Genomic DNA, 16,773 nt, shown 5'->3' with positions numbered 1-16,773 from the left:
CTACATTTTAATTTTCCTTTCTGAAAGCACAGAAGTGCATAAGGTGCCTACTCTCAGAGAAAACAAATGGGTGCCTTTGAAAACAACATCATATGCTACTATAAAAAGAAAAATCATTGAATGTATTTTGTTTTAACATTTCATTGAACACATATGACTGGCCAGGCTGAACGATCTACGATATGCTGACAGACAGAGCCAGACACAGACCTTCAGAAGAAAGGGGAAGCAGGAAGGAGCTGAACAGAAACATTTAGTCAGCTCTGTCAAAATGTTGGCATCTCTATTAAGAAAGAATTACAGCATCCAATTCTGCCTGTTATTCTGTATCATTCTACCAAAAGCCCATGTTTTTCTGAATAATTATTATTAGCATTTGAGCTACTTCTACTGTATTTTGCAAGGCTGTCCAGTCAAAAGTGACACTGACATTAGAAGGCTATTTTGATTTTGAGTGTAAAATAATTGTTTGACTTGCAAGCAGAACTTCATAAAAGTCATTTCACTGGTAATATTCTTTTTCCCTATAGCTGTTATTTCTGCACAATAACTTAGCTTCTATTTTATTTAACGCCTCTATTCCTGAAATGCAGGCACTCCTGAAGCTCGCATACTGTAACGCCTTGCGCAGAAAGACTTTTTCAGCCTACAAACCACATTTAGAGTCTATAAAATAGATAGCATTTATACTACAGAAAATTACTCATAGTGGAAAGACCTGTTACTGAAGCATAGCTCGGTCCCTTAGGGACAGACATACCTCGGAACTGTTGAGATGACACCTGTGCGTCCCCGAGAACCACCCCTCACTCGAACACTGGTCAATGTCCACCTTCTGCAGATTGATGTCGACTTTGACAACACCTCTGAAAATAGAGAAAAACAGCCTTGAACACAGCGACTACAGAAATAGGTTAAACTTCTTTATGATGCTGTAGCCTGCAAAGCGGAACTACATCTTTCTTCTAAATACAGAATTTGATGAAATGTCTGAAAACAGAGTTGTTTTGTGTTCCTGAAGCCACAATTGCAGACACATTCTCATGTTAGACCTTACTGAGATGTATTACGACAAGAGCTCGGTAAATCTAGCGCACTAAGTGCAAGGCAGCAGGTAAGAATAAGTTATACACTCAAACAATTTAATGCCCTTCACATTTTACAATGCAGCAAAGAACTAAAATAAATACAATAAACGACCTGCACTATTTCCAAGGCCAGCAACCTCCCTGGCTGACCCCGAGTACAGTACCAGGCGCCGCACCTCACCCCCCATGCCCTGTGACGACGACATCCTCCCCTTTGCTCCAGGGAACGCTATTTGACAAAACAACTGGCAAAAGCCTTTTTCTGTACTCTCCCCAGAGACACCCCTACCTCCAGCGACTTCAAGCCTCTCCTCTGTGGCTCAGCGCCCTCCTCAAGCAGGCACCCAAGCCTCTCTCTCCCCCCATCTCTGCCAGCCAGCACTGGTATAATACCTGATACAACATCAGAAGGGCCATGCGAACCAGGGGTAGGCCACTGATGTCGTGAAACCAAAAAAAAAAAGTTTCTTACACACACAGGTCCTCAAGGACTGCCTGAACTGTATTAGTTCTATGCCAAGAACACTCAAGTTTTCATCACCAACAATTTCCCTCAGAAATTTTTTTTAATTAAAAGCTAACAACCCAATTTCAAAGCCAACGCCCTATTTTATAAACAACTCTCAAATCACCAGAAGAAAAAAGCTGTAAGACTGTAGTTGCGTATCTTAAAAAAAAAAACTTTCAAAAATTTCCTTATTCTCTCTAAAATAGCCTCCAGAGTGACTTTGGACATAGAACATTTCTAGCATCATCTTGTGAGAGCATGTATCTGACTGCTTTGTTGCTGTTTGGAGTTAGCAAAAATGTCAGCGTGCAACTTCCAGTAGTTGGATCATTTCCTGGACTCACTTGTAATGGATGAATGCTCTGTACTGATTTCTTAAAAGGAATGGTACCCCAGATTAAAGTCAACCATTTCAGCCACTTTAGACAAAAGGTTTGATTTCCACAGTCTGAACTTCCATGACTACAAACACCACCATCCCTCCTTTCAGGCTGAGGACTACCGAGGGCACGGCCCAACCTCTATCCCAAGAACAACTTGCTCACCTCAAAGCGTGTTGCCTCTTTTAATTAAAGCTCAGTATATATAAGAACATTAATAATAGAAGAGCTACAGAGCCATATATTTGAGAGGCTACTTATGAAGAAAATCAGAACAGGCATAAGAGAGCGAGCTTGATCAAAGCCAGGACAATATTGCTCCCTCATACCTGGCCCCAGTACAACCAAGTGCAACGTGTCTGCAACAGCTATATTTGGACATTAATCTTCAGACATGCTATATAGTCACTGGAGAAACACAAGTACATCATTTAAGTGATCTGAAGAAGAATGCATTAGGAAATTATGTAAGATAGCCAGTAGGAAGTTAGACAGTACAGGCAAACTTCACCCCACCATCTCCTGCCTAGAATCTAAATAATCTGATGCTGGGCACACTTAGAAGTGACCTGAAATATTTAAGTGCTGGCTCTAGCAAGCTCAATTTGAAATAGCATACACCACGCTTCTAGAATATTCAGAAGTATTTTTAGTTTACAGATTTGTAAACTTTCCACTCTTGTTTTGGACAACAAGAGCTTCTCCAGGGACTGCTAAAATAACACTTCCACCCCAACCAACTAACTGCTTTTTCCATGTTCCAGGTAACCAATGACCTCAAGGGAAAAATTGCCATACTGTACAGACTAACTCACTCTTTATAAGATGTTGATGTCAGTGGATTACAAGTGTATCTGAACCTGATAACAAGGTATCTGTCTCAGTTGCTCATAGAGTAGAGGTAACTAATTCCTCATCTGGACACATGCAGATCCCACCACGTACATTTCTAATACTTTCTGGACCTTTCTGAGCATAAATATTAGCACATGGGCTGGGGTAAGGACCTGTTCTGCAAGTGAATAATCTCACTGTGGCTGCATACAGGCATGAAACACGCAGCAGGAACAGGACCGACACTACTCCTTGCTCTCCTAGTTCATGCTATACACCAGGCACTTTGTCTCTCAAGTATTAACGTCATTCCGACTACTCTAAAGAAATCAGTTTATACAGTAGGAAAAAAACAGTGATGATTCATCCTTATTAGGACTGCAACAGATTCACCTGCAAGACTCTAAGCACCTTAGGGAAGTAGGTCTTTATTTCCTTTACATGGAAAGCTTTTCCCTTGCGTACATTTTGTTTTTAACTGGTAGGAGAGGAAACTCCCGTTTCCCTCTACAAACACTTTCAGGTCATTTCTAAGTGTGCCCAGCAACAGATTATTTAGATTCTAGGCAGGAGATGGTGGGGTGAAGTTTGCCTGTACTGTCTAACTTCCTACTGGCTATCTTACATAATTTCCTAATGCATTCTTCTTCAGATCACTTAAATGATGTACTTGTGTTTCTCCAGTGACTATATAGCATGTCTGAAGATTAATGTCCAAATATAGCTGTTGCAGACACGTTGCACTTGGTTGTACTGGGGCCAGGTATGAGGGAGCAGTATTGTCCTGGCCTGTACCTCTCTTTTCGCAGAAGCACAGAGTCAGTACAAAAGGATACAAAAATTTCCAAAAGAAAACTTACCTAGAGGTTACTTGTGGGGAAGACAGCACATACAAGCCAGAGGAATTGGGCACAGTAAGTGCACTGAGCAAGCATTTGAGTACAGCCTTGTACCAGACATGCTGCAATATGAAGAATTAGTGGCATGTTCTAGTGGGCCAAGAGGCAGAAAACAGGATAGCATCCTAATGCTCAGAGCCACACACTGGAAAGAAAGGAAATGTACTTCCTGATTTTTCACATCAGAATTAAATAACTTGTATCAAAGGATACAAGTTATTTTGTATGCAGCTGTCACTGGAAGAAACCTCTTGTGATCATCCAGTCCAACCACCCGGTCAAAGCAGGCTCAGTTCAGCTGGGTTTTTAATACCTCCAATAATGGCAACTTCACGATCTCTGGGAAACCTGATCTAGTGTCTGACCACCCTCACAGTGTCAAAAAAAGTCTTCTGATATTTAAATGGAATTTCTTCTATTTCAATTTGTGCCTCTTGTACTTTCTGTCCTTTCACTGACTACCCAAGAAGAGTCTGGCTCTGTCTCCTTTACACTTTTCCATCAGGTATTTACACACACGTGTAAGATCCCCCTGGAGCCTTTTCTTCTCCAGGCTGAACAGTCCCAGTTCGCGCAGCCCTCGTTTGTCAGATGCTCCAATCTTTAATCATCTTTGTGGCCCTTCACAAGGCTCACTCCAGTACATCCATGTCTCTTGTACTTGGGAGCCCAGAAGTAGACACAGCACTCTTGATAGGGCCCCACCAGGCTAGGTAAAGAGGAAGGATCACCTCCCTCAACTCGTTGGCAATGCTCTTCCTCTCACAGCACAGAAGGCTGTCGGTCATCTTTGCCGCAAGCACACATTGGTGGTTCATGTCAAATTGGTGTCCACCAGAACGCCCCAGGCCTTTTCTGCAAAGCTGCTTTCCAGTCATTAAGCCTGTACTGGTGCATGGGGTTACTCCTCCACAAGTGCAGCACTTGGCATTTCCCTTTGCTGAACTTCACAAGGTTCTTCTTTGCTCATTTCTCCAGCCTGTTTTAGTCCTCCTGAATGGCAACACAACCATCTGGTCTCTCAGCCACTCCTCCCAATTTTTATCATCTGCAGACTTGCTAAGAGCACATACTACCCTATTGTCCAGACCACCAAATGAAAATGTTAAACAGAATTAGCTCCAGTTATCAACCCCTGGGGTATATCAATAGCGACTGGACTCCAGTCATCTATACGCAGAAGGCTATTGGGTTGGTTAAACACTATTTCCCCTTCATAAACCCATGCTGACTACTCCCAATCACATTATTCTCCTTCATGTGTTTCAGAAGTGGTTTTCAGGAAGATTTGCTCTATCGCCGTCCCAGGGATTAAGGTGAATCTGAGGACACTGCCAAGTCCACCACTAAACCATGTCCCCAAGCACCACGTCTACACATCTTTTAAATACCTCCAGGGATGGTGACTCAACCACTTCCCTGGACAGCCCGTTCCAATGCTTGATAACCCTTTCCGTGAAGACATTTTTCCTAATATCCAATCTAAACCTCCCCTGGTGCAACCTGAGGCCGTTTCCTCTCATCCTATCGCTTGTTACTTGGGAGAAGAGACCGACACCCACCTCGCTACAGCCTCCTTCCAGGTAGTTGTAGAGAGCGATGAGGTCTCCCCTCAGCCTCCTTTTCTCCAGGCTAAACAACCCCAGTTCCACTCCTCACAAGACTTACACTCTAGACCCTTCACCAGCTTCATTGCTGCTCTTTGGACATGCTCCAGCACCTCAATGTCTTTCTTGTAGTGAGAGGCCCAAAACTGAACACAGTATTCGAGGTGCAGCCTCACCAGTGCTGAGTTCAGGGGGATGATCACTTCCCTACTCCTGCTGGCCACACTATTTCTGACACAAGATGATCATGGTCACAGTCATGCTCAGACTGTCTCCATATTCCTCCCAGGTTACCTGACCCTGCTTCCACCTCTTGTGCACTTTCATTTTATGCTTCAGTTTTGTCAGGAGTTCCCTGTTAAGCCATGCAGGCCTGAAAATTATCTAATTGCAAAATATTTTCACAATACTTCTTCCAGAAACACTATAAAATTCTTCCATTTCAAACTGACTGCAGTTCCCCTTTGCTTCTCTTGTGTTAAAACTTTTCTTACAAGAACATTTGCCTTTCACAAAACCCAGTCTTCATGAACTCAATACAAACATTTCTGCCTACACTCTCCTCCTGTCTGCAGCTCTTCTGTGGCACAACCTGAACTTCTGATATGATTAAGTTGTTCTGCTTTTTCTTTTCTCAGAGCTTTATGAATTTCTGGGGTGAAAACCTACAGCGCAGTCCAGAAGCAAGCATATGAAAAAAATCTCTCCTAACAGTTACAATCTACCATAGGCTTTCCATTTTTTCCCCCATGGTGCATATTATTCTTTTTTCACTAGACCTCTGCAATACATGTTCATGCTTCATAGTAACATCACAGTTCTTCTCAGGTAGTAACAGGGTCTGCAACTACTTGAGGATATGCTGCTTTCAAAAGAAAAGTTTCTTTAAGCATACATGTGGCATTTACAGAAAGCATCATGATGGTACAAGACTTTTACTGCATTCATTTGGGATGCTTTGCCATTTTAAAACACCATCTCAGACTTGTACCCCACCGTTATAACACACAGAGTACACCAGTATTACATGATGATATATTTCTGAAATTCATCTCTGATTAATACAGTAGCAGGCACAGCCTGTTTAGCCACCCACACTTTCAGTTATTTTTGATTCAGCATTTGGAAAATAGAACATATGGAAGAACACATCCTCCTAGAATGTATACGGACCAACTACCTGTGTTATATTTATTGAACTAACTGGGAATAATTGCAGCTCTGCTATCTTGATAGAAGTGATCAAGACAAGTATCAATGGTATAAGAGTAGACTCAGCTTGTCAGCATAACACATCCATCCACACTGACAATGCTGCCTGGCAGAACCCAAGTCACAGCAATAAGTTAATAACAATATTACTGGTAATTGTGGACCATCTGGCAAGTAAGTATATTTTGTTAATCTCCTTATACAATAAATATTAGTTTTCTGCTACAATTTTACAGTCCTTACACAAAAAAGATACTTAAGGATTACACATTCATGTTTAACATGCAGTTAAGAAAGAATTAGTTGAATTGTACATAATAGATAATCACTGAAGAATGATGTCATCAAGGATTTTCTGTTGGGTCAGAGGTTTGATTTAAGAGGCTTTCACATCTGTCTTAATTTCCAGTACCACTGTTTGTTGGCATGCTGTTTGCCTTGAAATCTGTGCCAGAAATTGATTTAAGCTTATTTGCCCAACCTACTAGCTATCTTGATAGTTTCAGTAGTTATAATATTTCATTGTAACAACATGTTGTAAAACCTGTATCTACAGAAGAATTTTTTTTGCCTGTACTGTTACATCACAGAAAGGCAGAATGAGCATGTTCTCTTTCTCCCAGCCAGCTTAAGCCAGAGCTGCACAGAATAACAGCCTGCCAACATTTAAATGGTGATAAACAATATCTTTGTCTAGATCTCTAGATCTTCAGAAGCTGTTTGGCACAGACGTCATCACAGCTCAGCTAAACAGGCATTCAAAGTTTGTCTAAGTTTGTACACTTATTTTTGTACCTGTAAGCACTGCCATCAGCCATAATTAAGGTATAAGGCATGGTTATCACGTGCTGAAGCAGACATCATCCCCCAAATCTAAACGCCTGCCTAGATTCTTGCTGTCATATTCATTCACCCCTACATGCTGTCCTTCATAAGTCCTCCTTACCACATAACAAGGAGACAAGAAAAACATTCTCTACAGCCATCCCAAATCTGAAAATGCCCCCACCTCTAGATAAATGCGTACTGTAATTAGTATCTGCCCTGAAAACATTGGCTATACCTTTTCTGACCATTCTCATTTTGGAGGCTGACACTTGCAGGAATATTAATTTTTCAAACAATGCATACTACTTGACACCTGAGGCTCCCTCAATGTACCGTCAACCAGGCATCCAAAAATGATCCTGGTGTCAAATTCACAAGTGACTTTCAGACATAAGTCTTACTGGTAATCAGCAGCTTCTGCAGGTTCAAGTTGCTTTTGAAAGTTAAGATTTAGGATTCTGCATCGCTTAGACATTTTTAAAACTATTACCTTTGCATATCCAGCCAGATTCACAAAAGGCTACTGGAACATTACATACAACATGATTTTGCTCTGGTCACACAGTTACCACTGATTTCTTACTAATAGGACAGAGACAGACTTACCTACTTCCTCAGCCATAGCATGACTGCTGCTTTTCAGCACACATTTTCACAGAACCACCAGCTTTCACTAAAAATAAAACTTAACTGAAGAGTAAGGTATAGCAGTGTGGGCACATGAATTAGGATTCACCTGCGAAGAAAATCCCTCTAGGCCATTTGGGACAGTACTACAAGAGCAAAATACTTAAAGCTGAATCCTCTGTTGTCTGAAGAATTATTTCAGATTTAAATCTGCCTCCAGATTTATGGCATGCAGTACTGCCTCTCCGGGGATTTCCCTGCAGTTTAGTCAGAGAGCTTCCTAGATATTTCAAGGGCCAGTGATATTTTTTTGCTTGAGGATGTTCAAGTTGCTGCTCGCGTCTTAATTCGGTTACAAAGCATCACCTTGTATAGGAATGCTGAGGTGTCAATGATGGTGGGGTACCACTTACATTAGATTCTCCCTATGAAAAAGAGGTCTTGGAGCCAAATTCAAGCTATTTGGTAAGAAATCAGCATTTTTTTAATGCTCCCATTACTATCCATTGGGTCAAAGAGACAGGTGGAAAGAAAGGGCCTCAAGTAACAGTATAGAAAGTGATCTAAGAAAAAAAAAAAAAAAAGAAGTTAGGAACAAGAAAAGCTTTTGTATTAGAAGGATCCTACACAGGAGAGATGACCTTGGCCTAACTATACCCAATCTTCTGACGCTGATGATTTAGTTAAAGGTAATAAGGGAATTTTAAAACTGAAAAAGTAAATGGAAGCCAACATTATAAAAAAGGAAAATGGAAAGGCATAACCTGGGCAGGGAACATACAAAACTACAAGAATGTAAGACAAAACCAAAAGACATTTTTAGAAGCAGCATGTTAAAAGCATAGGCTCTACTAATTAAAAACTTTTCAAATACCTCAGAAAAAGGAAGCCTGAAATAGAATCTGTAAGGCCAACAAACAACCAAGATATTAAAACTGCTCAGAGTAGAGACAGCCTTTGCAGAAAATGAATTATTTTCATTTCACTGCACACTTTAGAGCCAGGAAGGCTCCAACCTCTGAGCCACTCTTGAGAGTATCAATGTGACAAAAGTCAGCTTTTACATGCAGGGATGTTAACAAGCTGGGCACGACGACTATCCCTGCTTTGTTCAACACATACACAGATGACCACAAATGGGTGACCAGTGACAAAGTTTGCAGGTGATAGCAATACTTCGCATAACCCCACAACTAAATCTGACTGACACAGAGAAGATGAATGAACACTTTCCAAAGCGTTCTTGTAACACAAGAATCTGGGATCTCCCAATGAATTTAGATTCATGAAGCAAATCTAAAAACAGAAAAAGAATTTTTTATCCTAACAGTTCATAATTATATTATGCAACCCAATACTAAACTACATTGCAGAAAACAAAAATGGGTTAAAAAGTGAATTAGGATCAAGGAGGCCAACATGATTGTTGATACTATCAACATGCATCCAGATAGAGTCTGAAAAACAATTTTTTTTAATGGCTTATTATTTGTAAATGGGATATAACCAAGACAGGAGAACCTGGCACTTCTACTGCTCTTTTCCCAAGTACCTGCCAGAAGCTGCTTTTGGAGAGAGGGCTAGGTAAGCCTTTCATCTGACCTAACACAGCAATACTTTCGTTCTTACCTGTAAGAACATTTCTCTATCTCAGCTCAGGTTCATGAATAGATAGAATAGGAGGTGACAGTCCTGGAGCTGAATCTTAGATAGTAAAGACTGTCACATGTCCATTCCCTTCAAAAGAGCTTTGATAATCTGCTGTGCTGGGAGCCTTGCCCAAGGGGGATGGAGGTAGAGAGAAGAGGAGTGGAAACAGCAGTTTGAACCAAAAAGCTAGTCGCTTTTATTGCAACTTACCATGTGCTACATAAATTGTGGAAATAAATGCAGTATGTATTTCAATCCTCTCCTGGCCGTATTTAACTTCTTTCTTCAAAGACCCACTTCTGTTTCTCCAATACTGAAGAAAGCTGAATCTAAAAAAAGAAATCCCTATTTATTGTTCCTTTTGTTTCACCAACATCCAGTTTTCTATCCTTACCCATGACCCCATACAAAAAAGGCAGAGACATAATTGTCTAGAGAATACTTAAAACATACTGGGGGTTTCTATAAGCAGACAGTACATCATAGGAAGACTTTTTTTTGTTCTCACCTCTTTTCAGGAATATAAATCCAAAACTTTCAGAAGTTCTAGGAAATAAATTATTCCTTTTCATTTTTAAAACCTGTTCTAAATCCTCCCACACCTTCAATCACGTTATATGGGCCAGGGCGTGTTATAGAAAAAAAAAAGTCAGCCTCACCATTTTAAAAATATTTTCAGGATTATACAACTAATGTATCATGTCACAAAAAAATTAGAAAGCCTCCTTAAACAGTTAAAATTAATTTTCTTTCTTAGTTCAGTACTGAGACTAAAGAGAGATCGGGGGAAACTAAAAAAGGGGGCTAAAGGAAGAAATTCCACTATGTTTAAAAGAAAAAAGTTACTAATTTTTACAGTCTCTCTTTTTTCATGTCTACATTTTAGGCTATTTTGCCAAACAATTTAATACCTGTGAAATATTTAGCAGAAGAGGAAATCACGTATATTCCCTAAGAAATTACTTATTTGTCATATATAATTCTACCTCCGTGGTTTAATTTCCCTTCAATAATGCTTCCCCAACAAGCACCCTATTATGGCCTAACACTGGAGTGGTCCAAGTCATTGTTAATAGTACAGTGGAAATCACTACTTTACATTGCCTTTAGGGAAGAAACAGCTAAATTTAACTGTGCAATAAAGGAATTGCACCAAGGAATACCTTCCTAAAAATTAAGAGAGAAGTAGCAAATGTCAGGAAGGCAAAAAATATTCAGAGGTAACACTTGATTCAGCCAAACTTCAGAATGAAGTTATCTGCAAATGCTCCAGAACACATCATCATTCAAAATAAAAACAACCAAACTTATCAGCTTGCTGATTGTATACCTTTCTGCCAAAACAGCCATTATTCCATTGCATTCTCCCAACAGTCCTTAAAAGAGATTGTAAATACTGCCCTGTATTTGGTGAAAAAACTACCTGGCCTTGCTGGAACATGGTGGGAGGGAAAAAAGTGTCCCTGTATTCTAAAGATATTCCGACCTCCCAGATGAAACGGTGCAACAGCAATGACCAGTTCCCAAAATGTTGACATATTACAACACAATATTAAAGAAAATGAGAACAGCACGCAAGAGAACATTCTGAACTGCAAAAGCAGCAATTCATTCATCAATTTGAGGACAACTGATGCCATTGCACAAGGCTGAAACATTGCACAAGAATCTGACTAACCACGTTCAAGAAATACTGGAAGAAGACTTGAGAAGAGGGACCATGGCAACAGAGAGGTTATAACAGGAGACTAAAGAAAGCTGGTTTGTGTAGCCTAGTAAACAAAGGTGGAGAAGGGACTGCTGCCTATAAATAGGTCGGGGCAGTAAACATCAGCGAAGAGTGCTATTTCAGATAGAAGGCAGCTCTGGAACAGGAATAAATGGGTGAGAACTGACTGTGAATAAATTTAGATCAGAAATCAGAAGCAGCTATCCAACCATTAGGCCTGGCATGCCAGTGGACTGGAGAGTCAAGAGGGAAACGTACCTACTTTAAGATGGAATTTGGTCAGCTGGTGACATTAAGTGGGCCTCTGACAGCAGGAGATTGCACCCAGTGACCCAGGAGGGCTTGTTTTTGGGGTTGGTTTTTGTTTTTGGTTTTTTTTAAACTCCTGTGCTCCTAGTAGCTGACTACTTGCACACCTTTCTTCCAGATTAAGCAGCCTACTAGACTGCTAAAGCAATGAAAACCTCCTGCTTCCTCTCCAGGGGCCAAGCAAGTACTTTTAGAGAAGGTAATGTACTCACAAGATGCAGCTTCTCACACCATTCCACTTCCACAGTAGCACTGCAAAGAGACCAGCTGAATCACCATGTGCCATGGACTATGGTTCAGCATACTCGTGTAATAGGAAGTAGCAGAGGAGGGTCACTGAAGATGAGTGACAAGTGCTATCACGCTCTACCCTCTGCAGCACTAGCTGTAGAGTGATTAGACACATCAGATGATGAATTCCCACTGCAAAGTGCATCAGCTTAGACTTTTTAAGAAAAGAGAAGGGAATGGTTAGTATCACCAAAAGATTAGTTGCAGTCCCCGTGGATCCTCATTTCTGAATGAGAGCCTAATGCTATATTTTCATAAGCAGATGGGAATGTTCACTCCCTGCACTTGGGCAGACCAAAGGCTGGCGAATGCATACACCACCACCAGCAAGCACTGCTTAGAAGCTGCGGACAGTCAGTGCCCCAGCTTCGCATTGTGTGGGGCTAACGTGGTCCCACCAGGCTTGGACAGCTTCTGGTAAATTCATCAGCACAATCAAGTCATCTTTCATTTCTCTACTTCATCTCAGTATTGGCCTACAGTGCTACCCTTGGCAAGACAACTTGAATGACTGTATTCTCTCACCTTCCTTGGCCTTCACTTTGGACAGTTTGGCTGTCTCTCTTTGGGGGAGGGAAGAGGGTAGGAGATGAAATTAAAGAGAGATAGCAAGCTGTTTGCAAGAGCCCCCCCGCCTCTAACACTCGCTTCCTCTGGCAGAAGGCACCGTAACCCTTCACCACAAGAACAAAGCTTTTTTTGGCTGCACTTTCAGAATGTCATTGCCAACAGCACTGCAGTAGTAGCACGTATTGAACATAACCAATAGTAATTATTAATATTGCCTTCATTAAACTCTTCCCATTGCTACACCACATGATGTACCCATCTGTTACTGCAACAGAAGATATACCAAGAAGCAAGGGCAATGGATTTTCCTTCCGTAATCTGAAAGAACTCCCTTCCATGGAGATAATGTGTTCCTGAATGTCTCTTACACTAATGTACCATGCCATAAACCTAATGTCAGCAAAGAAGGAAGTACATAAACTGTTAGACAAATATTAAAGGAACATGCACTAAATTACCATTGTCATGGTTTAACCTCAGTCGGCAACTGAGTACCACACAGCCGCTCGCTCACTCTCCCCCCACCCCTGGTGGGATGGGGGAGAGAACTGGAAAAGTAGAAGTGAGAAAAACTCATGGGTTGAGATAAAAACAGTTTAATAATTGAAATATAAATAATAACAACACACAAAGCAAGTGATGCACAATGCAATTGCTTACACCCCGCCAACCGATGCCCAGTCAGTCCCCAAGCAGCGGCCCCCCCAGCCAACTTTCCCCCAGTTTCTGTACTGAGCATGACGTCACATGGTATGGAATGTTTCTTTGGCCAGTTTGGCTGTGCCCCCTCCCAGCTTCTTGTGCACCTCCAGCCTTCTCAGTCGGTAGAGCATGGGAAGCTGAAAAGTCCTTGACTAGTGTAAGCACTGCCTAGCAACAACTAAAACATCGGTGTGTTACCAACATTGTTCTCCTCCTAAATCCAAAACACAGCACTGTACCAGCCACTAGGAAGGAAATTGACTCTCTCCCTGCTGAAACCAGGACAACCATCAATGACCTCATGCCAGACTATTAAATGGAAGGAGCATGTAAACTGATCCATTAACATGTTCCTAACAGATGGTTCAGAGATACTTTATTGGGAGAACCAATGTAGCTTTCTCAAAAGATGGAGGTTAATACATACTGCTTTTTACCATATAGGCCTTAAACAGGAATTTAAAGTCAAACCATTGTGTCACTCAAAGACAGATGGTGAGGGGAAATAAAGCTTACTTCAAGAGGCACCTTATAGTAATTAATACTAATGTTCTAATAACTACATTAGATTTTACATTTTTGTATTACATGCTTATACTTTAAACCATTTTTTCTCTTAAGAACTCACACTGAGGCCTATCAAGTATAGAAAAATATTGTGCAAATGTGGAGACATCCCACAAATCCTGGGAGAAGCGTATTTTGTTTATAGTATTTCCTATGTAGCTACAGAGTTTCTTTTTCAATATCCCAAATAATAAGCTTTTATGAGAAGCCCATCTTTCATGTAACATACCTCAAACTAAGAACACAGGAACCATCATTTAGCCTTGCCAGGAATATATACTTCTTCCACCTGCTTCCTTATACAGTTACCAAAAACATACTGACCCATTTTCTTAGAAATGCTTACCAACTCATCTCAGGTTTTGATACAACAAAACTTTGTTAGTTTTGTCCTAACTGTTCGGTACAACAGCAATACAAAACTTTGAACTTGCACAACATACCCCATCGCAAGATCTTCTAAATAAGAAGAGGTTCTCCAAGCTCAGATGTGCTTAACGGACGCCCTTTGAAGTATCAGAGTTACAACAGGTTATTCTATTTCTTCAACTGAAGTGACTCCCACATGGTGGGAGGCTAAAACATAAAGGGAGGCATAAACAGATGCTGGGAAGATGAAGTGAAGGCAGTGCTTTGTACTGCACCCAGGAGGACCTCTACTGGTTGCCTTAGTTGGCCAGGGTTACTCCAAAATGGACCTGGTGTGTTCTGCACACCAGTGCTACCACAGCAGAAACCTACACCACTGAGATGCTTCCTGGCATCACAGGATCTTGGCACAGAACTGAGGATGAAGCTTTAGATTCTGTTTAAGAATCTGTTTCTCTTAACTGAAGTCAGGATCAAAGCTTCTTTTGAGTTAAGCTTTATATCAAGAACTAAGTTCTCAGATAGCCGGTTAGTGGCTGCCACCCCACCCCCAGCCTGGTGGTTCTTTAGGTTATAGGAACCTGTATCCCCAACAAGAGAGTATCAGCCTACAGTAGCTTTCATCTACATCCTTAAGCTCATCAAGTGTGAAACACTGCATTTCAATGAAATACAAGAAGTTTCCTGAACTTTTCTGGACACACATACCCCCCCACCACCCGCACTAGAGTCCAGAAGAGCTCTGCAGTAGAGCTGTTCTTGGATTTTGGTCTTGAGAGGAATTCAGAAACAAACAGCCTGCAGGTGAACTCACTTCATCTTAACCCTACCAGCCTCATAAGTGTGAAGATTGCAGGGCAAAAGGTAATTCCACAGAGAAATAATTAGCCACTCTCTATTCAGCAGTTTTTATTTTTTTCTCCCCGAGGATGCACAACTGCATTCATACCTGTTTGATCCCACTGGATTTCAGAAATCAATCCTTCAAAAAAGGAAACCAGTGTTCACATACACAATTGCCTGGCCACCCAGGTGTGGCAAAATCTCTCTGGTGCCTGCTGTGTTCTTGTTTATCTTTACCTACTACTGAATTGCAGCAGAATGCAAATTCTGTGCTTCTCTCTCACCTCCTGACAAATGCCAGCTGCTTCCGGGCACAGGGCATTCCCTGAGGGACAGTAACGTGTGAGCCCCAGCACAGAAGTGCCAGTGGGAAAAGTCTGATATCCCGTGCCCCACAGGTTGCTCTCATTCCTTGGACACACCCCTCTTTGCTGTCAAAATATGAAGACAAAACAATGGGCCTTTTTGTACCCTCCACTCTGCTAATCACAGCACAGTTGCAAAGTCCTGGGAGCAACAGCAAGAAAAAAAAATAAGCAATTCTTTATATATGCCAGGTATCAGCTACACAACTATGTAACAGGGATGTCCTAAGAAAAGCTTTCGTACTGCCAGCTCAGGTTGTAGCCACATGCATTATGACAGAACTGCAGTCACAAACACTTATTTACCTACAGACATACTGGCCACTGACCAGGCTCGAGCACCCCACAGTGGATGTGCTCTGGAGACCAGAAATAGCAGTTTACCAGCATAACAACATTGTTTCCCAGCTGGTTAAAATCATAGCTGGGGTCAAGCTAGTTTTAATTATGCAGTGTAGTAAGAAGTAACACCTCAGTAAACATCTTCCTCTTGCAGTCAGAAGTGAACTACAACTGGCAACTGCTGCTCTCCTCTCCCCCCCGGGATGCCAGGAACCCCATGCACACCTGTTTCAGTGGGAGCAGATAAAGCAAACGCTGTCTTACAGACAGAGATGAAAGCTATTCTTTTACTGAGCAACAGCTCCCTCAGGCACGCGAAGGCAGAGCTCAACAGGAAGGCCTGAGGTTGCTCTGCGGTGTGACTGAGCAGCTCATCTGGCAAGGGCTGTCAGGTCACCCCAGAGACACAGCATGCCCTTCCCTAGAAGGGGGGGCAGAACCAAAACCCCATCCTACGCCCTTCTCAACCGAAAGCAAGCAGAGGAACACTCCTCCTACCTGAACTCGGGGAGGAGGTTTGGCCGTAGCCCATAGAAAGCCGCTGAGAGAGTCACTAGCCAGCCAGGTTTGTAATTCCCATTCTCGCACTCCAGGTAAGGCGAGGACCACCTGATGTGGTTCTTATCAGCAGTGAAGCTCTCCCGCCTCTTCCAGCTGTTCTCAAAAGTTCTGGGGCCTGTGTTTAAGACTTTCCTGTGCAGATGTGGCCTCCACTTGCGCTTCAAGCTGTGGAACCACTCTGTTTCCACAGAGGCATTGGCCAGGCGGTGAGCCGAGGAGGAAAAGTCCTGCAGAAGGACCTGGCTCTCATGCCTGCTGGCCTGGAGGAAAACCTGGGGGGTGGAGGAGAAAGGCTCCGTGCTGAAAGTGATAGCTGCCCTGGAGATGTTGGGGTCCCCCTCCAGGAGGCTCCTGATCAAGGCGCGGTACCACTCCAGGTCCTCCTGCAAGTTCTGCTCCCGCGACTTATTGCTCTGGAGGATCATGTTGAGGAAGTTGGTGGCGTGGGTGAGGGTGTCCAGGGCCCCGTGCAGGGAGGGGTGCGAGGTGAAG

At 42.2% G+C, this 16,773-nt stretch overlaps 1 protein-coding gene across 1 annotated transcript in view; it reads right to left on the bottom strand.

Annotated features, from left to right (window-relative positions):
• The window catches only part of GPR158 (G protein-coupled receptor 158), a gene marked incomplete at its 5' end in the record, with an annotated part of 203,150 nt that extends 186,378 nt beyond the window's left edge, over positions 1–16,772 (bottom strand). Inside the window, 2 exons of the mRNA XM_009330617.1 lie at positions 761–866; positions 16,219–16,772. Of these exons, the coding sequence (XP_009328892.1) occupies positions 761–866; positions 16,219–16,772 (660 nt within the window). The remainder of the gene's footprint in view (positions 1–760; positions 867–16,218) is intronic.
• Position 16,773: the final 1 nt, after the last annotated feature.

The sequence above is a fragment of the Pygoscelis adeliae genome, unplaced genomic scaffold (genome assembly GCF_000699105.1).
Source record: "Pygoscelis adeliae isolate BGI_AS28 unplaced genomic scaffold, ASM69910v1 Scaffold27, whole genome shotgun sequence".
Classification (NCBI taxonomy): Eukaryota; Metazoa; Chordata; class Aves; order Sphenisciformes; family Spheniscidae; genus Pygoscelis; species Pygoscelis adeliae.
This window is presented reverse-complemented; position numbering and strand designations above follow the sequence as displayed.